The 6,155-nt window shown below is 46.7% G+C and overlaps 1 protein-coding gene across 1 annotated transcript in view; it reads left to right on the top strand.

Annotated features, from left to right (window-relative positions):
* Gata6 (GATA binding protein 6) overlaps positions 1–6,155 on the top strand; it is a 33,459-nt gene that overhangs the window by 2,296 nt on the left and 25,008 nt on the right. The window contains exon 3 of the mRNA XM_055625730.1: positions 3,336–3,661. Within this exon, the coding sequence (XP_055481705.1) occupies positions 3,336–3,661 (326 nt within the window). The remainder of the gene's footprint in view (positions 1–3,335; positions 3,662–6,155) is intronic.

Here is a 6,155-nt window from a genome sequence, read left to right as displayed (position 1 = left end):
GGGGGGGGGGGGGGCCCTCGGTAGTAGTTGAAAGGACGGGGCATTTGAGCAAAGGTTTGTTCTAGGGGAGGGACACGTGGGGCCTGGAACTCCGCGTGTACCCTGTTTTGGATGGGTGGTGAGTGCGGCTCCAGAATTGGGTGCAGTAGAGAACGCAGGGGCTCCATCAGATAGACACGTGGGCACACTCGGCCTCCTAAGTCAGTCAGCCAAGGCGAGGAGCTTCATCCCTTTCTTTGAACAAGAGCATTAATTAATTAAGACAAAGGAAAAAGGAGGAGAGACCTCGCTTGCGGGGCTGTTACTCCATCCCTGGGGAGGCCTGGTGGACAGGCCTTGAGGCTCGGCATCTGCTGGGCGAAACCTCCAGAGTCCACTAAGGAGTTGCAGTCCTCCTCTCCAGTGCCAGGGGCTAGTTAAGCGGGAAGTGGGAAAGGAAAATCTGGTTGCTCTGCTGTTAGCAGGGAAAGGTCTGAGCCCGGCTTGGTGTCTCTCCTCGGCCATCTGTGTTTATCCCTGGGCTCACCGGGTCTCTCTTCCCGTTTGACAACTGTTCCTATAAGGAAAAAATGTAACTTGTTTGTTTGAGGGCAGCTAGGCACACTAGTCCAAACTGCCCTTCCCATGAATCCTTGGGCCTCATTCTGGGAGCCCCTCCTTCTCCCTTCGGTTTAGGGACAGTCCTTTCGCGGAAACCCAGTGAAGAACCTGATTTGAAAGCTAGTAACATTGGGAGAGAGGTCAGGAGACTTGGTAAGGAAGTCTGTTTTCACGGAGGCTCTCTCTCTCTCTCTCTCTCTCTCTCTCTCACACACACACACACACACACACACACACACACACACACACACACACACGGCAGCTTGACTGTCAAACACGGGAAGGACCCTATTGAGATGTGTCTTGGTAGCTTGGGACTGGAGGAGAAGGCTGTGACCCTTCCTGTCACTTAAAGACTGTGCTTCGCTCCCAAGGGTGGAGACTGAGAGAAAACAAATCTCCAGAGGGTGAGGAGGGGTGGTGGCCACTGGGGTGCGGGGGTGCGGAGCTTTTACCCCAGAGCCTGCCCCATGGCTCTGCCTGTCTCTTGACACACCTTAGCATCCCCTTTAAGTTTCTTTTCTTTAGGCTTGGACCACTAGCCATCTGACTGGGAGACAGCTTGTGCAGGGGCAGAATCCCATCTTTAGGTGTTGACAGTAATGGGTTCCCGTGAGAAATGCAATTACAGGCACCGTAGAAGATTCTTTTGGTTTTGAACTTAGCCTATACTTTCCTTGATCCCCCCTCCCATCCCCGGCACTGGCATTGCAAAGTTGGACAAATCTTCTGTAGACTCAAGCAGGTTTTTTGTTTGTTTGTTTGTTTATTTGTTAAGGTTTCTAGAGAAGGGATTTTGGAACACCCAGGTTTTGCCGTCTGTTAAGAAAAGGAGTGACTAAGGCAGTTTGGGTTAGGAGCATGGACCCAACTCTGTCACACAGGCATTCCTGCTTCTTTACCTTGATCTCCCCCCCACCCCCCACCTCTGCCAAGGTCTGGTCTTGGTCTCCCTGTGTAGCTCTCGCTGGCCTTGAGTTTGCAGCCATCTTCCTGCCCCTCAAGTTAATACTATGATTTAAAACCACGTTTGGGGGTAGACTGTAAAGGCTAACACTGGAGTGCTGGACTTGGTCACCCTGCACAGCAAGAAGCCAACTCCCTGCCCTGTCCCTGACTGCTGGGTAGATTTGAAGTTCAGCCGAGAGGAGCCTGAGTCCTCTTAGACCCTGATTCCCGGTGTTTCTTTGCTTCCCCTGAGCCCTGCGCCTTGGTTGGGGGGAGGGGTGTGGGGGGACAGGACTCACACCTGATTGGGGTCTATCACTTCCCAGGAGCACCCCAAGGATCCACTTAGGACAGAGGTGCAAACCACCACCCCACATCCTTCACAACCAGAGTTTATAATTACAGTCTGTTTCCTTTTGTCGTTTTAGAATTAGTACTGTCTGGCCCTTGCAGGGAGGCAGGAGAATTTCTATTTAGTTAAAAAACAAAAACAAAAACAAAACACTTTCTAGAACTTCTCATTTTGTCTCCTGTCTCTGGGGCTCGAAGGCTCTGTTCTCCCTGGGAGCGTTCTCAGCCTTCTCCAGGGAGCCTTTTATTGTTCCTAGCTGAGTGAAGGAGGCCAGACCCAGGGCCAGGGTTTCCAGGGAATGCTCCACTCTGGTGGAGGGACTCTCTGATAGGTAACATTTTAAAGTCAACAACAAAGGCAAAAGCCTTGTTTAACTTCAGTGTCCTTGAAGTCCTGAGCATTTCACTGATTACTGTGGTCAATAGTGGCTTTTAGGGCAGAGAAGAATAAATCTTTGTGATGTGTTGTAAGTTCCAGTGTCCCCAGGATAACTTTGAACTCGCTTGTGTGGGGTGTTAGCTTCCTTTAAATCTAAGACATAACTCTAGAAACGAAGGACACTTGTTTTTTTGTTTTTTTTTTTTTAAAACCAGTTTTAAAACATCTTTACCAGATTACTGACAGACGAAAACTGTGGACATCAGGGGCTAGGGGTGCAGAGGTCTGCGGGCAGGGCAATCTTCAAATAAAATGCTAACGGGAGTGTTTATTCACTTATAAGTAACTCAGATATTTCTTGAAGAATGTTCAATCAGAACATTCAGACTGGAGCAGAAAGGCACCCTCTTTCTACCAAGTCTATGTGTGGTAGCATTTACTCTCATTTTAGAGAATTGATGTTCTTTTATATTTAACCTTCTTGCAGAAAAATAGCAAATGTTATCATTTTGTTAATTAAGATTATCTTAGATATTTTTTTAAAATTAGCTTTAGGTTAATTTCAAATTGCGAAAGCTAACCACCTTATCTGAAAGATGGGAACACATTTAAGATATTTAAAACAGATTTTAGATAGAAATCAGAATATTTCAGTGTTAGATCCTCAGGGCACGGAAACAGAATGTCGTCTCCATGCTTCATAATGTGCCTTTCCGCTCCCCCCAAAAGCCTTCATTTTCTTATTTATAGCTAACTGATAGTGTTAAGAGCAGTATTTTTGATACAGTTTGTCTTTTTTAATTGAAAAACAGGCGGGCAAGAAGGAACTGTGACGAGGACAGAAAATACTTTCTCTTACTGAGATGACAGTGACCGGGCAGTGGGTCCTGGGTGTTTGTGGGTCGCCGGGGAGGGCAGCAATCAGCGAATATTACGAATAGCACGCGGCTCCCTTTCGTTCGTAAACGTTGCGCTTTATAGTTAGGATGGACCTCGGTCGTAAAAACCTTTAGCGGTGCGGGAGGAGCAGAGAGGGGTCCGAGCTGATCTCCCCCAGATCGCGTCCCCCGGGCGCCCGACGTCCCTGAGGTTTCCGGCAGGTCCCGGGAGACCCCGCCGTGGGGGACAGCGGCCCGGGACCTGGGGCCCCGGAAGCCCGCGCCCCGGGGTGCGCGGGGCGGCGAGCTCACCGGCCCCGGCCTTGCTGTCCCCGCAGAGCTGCTGGAGGACCTCTCCGAGAGCCGCGAGTGCGTCAACTGCGGCTCCATCCAGACGCCGCTGTGGAGGCGGGACGGCACCGGCCATTACCTCTGCAACGCCTGCGGCCTCTACAGCAAGATGAACGGCCTCAGCAGGCCCCTCATCAAGCCGCAGAAGCGCGTGGTGAGTGCCCCGCCGGGTCCCGCAGACCCCTCCCCAGCCGTAGTCCCCGCGCCGCGCGCCCCGCTCGGCCCCTGACCGCACCCTCGGCCCCCGCGCCGCCGCCGCGGCCTGTAAACACACGCACGCATTTACTCTTTTTTTTTTTTTCTTTTCTTGGGATGTTCTTGGCTGGGGTACAGAATGAATACCCAAGAAACGGGGGCTGCAGGTGACCTCCGCAGAGCAAAAAGAGACAAAAGGGAGCCGAGCTTTGCGTCCTCTTTGCCCGTTTAGAGAGAGCAGGTCCCTCCTCTCTACCTGCCCATCCAGAGGAGTGGACAGACTCTCCTCCCAGCCAGCACCCTTCAGGTCAGCGCGACCTGCCCCGCTCGGCTCCTGTCCTTTACCCCACCCCTCTGGGACGTTTGCCTTTCCCTGGGGAGCCGGGGTTAGCTCCCCCACTTATTCCTTCCTTTCGACCTGCCCTGAGCATGGTGAAAATTTATTTGCAGAAACAGTAGTTATTTTGAAATCTGGCTGTTGGCAGAAAATGGGGCAGAACTCGAGAACGTGAAGTCTTCTCTAATTGTTACCTTCTTCACAAAGTCAGACACTTGCCATCTTTTCAATACTTATGGTAAATTCTTAATTTTTCCCGTGATTGAGCTAATATGGTAATTCAAAGCTGAAATTAGAAGAAAGCAGCCATGAACTGCACCTTAAGACTGACATTTGTCTAGCCCCAACCGAGAGTATTTTAAATGTCATTTTAAGTGGATGCTTTGCAATTAGATGCCAGACATCTTAAGCACCGGGATAATTTATTTAATTGTTATGCTCTAATTAGCAGAACAAATGCTATACATGCTGTTTGTGTTAAATAGATTAGAGTGAAATTGCATCACGGCCTAAGTCTGACACCTTAAGGAGAGGCAATTAGTTTTATGATTGTTTTGTTTTTAACGCATTTAAAATAAAGTAGCTGAGGTTAATTTGAGTGGAATGTGCTTTAAGCTTGTTACAACCTTCCCCAGTTTAGGGCTTTCTTTAAAGGTGATTCTTAAATTCAGGATGTGACCGACTGGCTTTCGCGGTCCTCAGGCACTTTATTAAAAAGAAGGTAGCCAGAAAATATTCCAAGGAAGCTCTTGCTTTCATTTACCAGACAAAGCATAAACAAGGAAATCTTACTTTCTAGAGGGAAAGGTATGTTCATGCAGAGTCCTAGCTGAGCTCTGAAAGGTAACTTTTTTTCCCCATAATCGAGCAAAAGCTTTATGTATATGTGATAGTTTTTAGATTCTTGTTGAATTACAGATTTGCTTGACTAACATGTATATAGAGAGCACCATTTATTTCATGCACTTACCAGTAAAAAATAGCTCTTGCCCATAAGAAAACCAATTTAAACATTTGTAAATCAGTTAGCTTTCTTTCTGTGTGGCAGGTGTCCTGCCCGTACCAAGGTCAGCCAATACGCTTTGTGAAAGAGTTATAAATGAGAGCAATTGTGTGTCACTATCAATTAGTTCTCTTTGTGGGCTTATGGTTTTGGTGGATCTGGCTTAGTTCTCAGAAACCGAATATTGAACCCCAGTTTGTTTAGCCAGCAGAACAGAACCAATTACCGTGAATTTGAACTTGTAATACGTTGCAAAATAAGAGATTTATGGTGTAACTTGAATTCCTTGTCAGTGAGGAATAGAACTGAGGTGCTTGTTGCGAGGAACTTTATAACCTGGCCACCTTTATTTCACATGTTTATGGAGACTGCCTTCACTTAAAATCTGCACTTGCCAGCCATAAAGCTCTTTGTTATAGTGGCGAACTCTGATAACAGTTTTGCTCTACATTGTCTCCAGATTCCACTTTAAACTGTCATAAACGGCTCATTTATTAAAAAAAAACAAACACAAAAAGCGGATTATTTTGTCCCTCCTTTACTAATTTCACATTTATGGAGAGAAAGGAGTGCTCACCTGGAAACTTATTTATTTTCTCTCAGCCCCAAAGAGGGGGAAGAGAGAAGCCGGTGGTGTGTAAGGTTTTGCTAATATTTTGTTGTTTTAGCAAAGCAATTTCTCAAGTGGTTCTATCAGCCAAGTATGTGCATTTTCACCAAATTCTGAGAATTATTAGCCCGAGTTCTTAGAAATGTTGCAGGGTTAAAGGGCTCATGGAAGTGTCTCTGTTTTCACAACTTGATTGTAAAGAAGGATGCTAGCTTAATAGAACAGGTGTGAATTGTAAATGCAAAATCCTTTTTAATCAATATTTATATTTGTCTGCAAAGAACTTGGAAACCTTATTCTTTGAGCCTTGATTATCCAATATATACCCAACATATCTTCCGCCACCCTTTATAATTCTTTCTAAAATAGTTACCTTTCTAAAATGAATTGAAACTGTTAGCTTTTGCAATTTTGTTACTTAAATTTTGCTTTGCTTCCCAAGTTTTTAGTACATCACACACACACACACACACACACACACACACACACACACACACACACAC

This window comes from Psammomys obesus, unplaced genomic scaffold (genome assembly GCF_907164565.1).
Source record: "Psammomys obesus unplaced genomic scaffold, mPsaObe1.curated_primary_1811, whole genome shotgun sequence".
Lineage (NCBI taxonomy): Eukaryota > Metazoa > Chordata > Mammalia > Rodentia > Muridae > Psammomys > Psammomys obesus.
The sequence above is the reverse complement of the archived record's forward strand: the minus strand, read 5'-3'. Positions and strand labels throughout refer to the sequence as shown.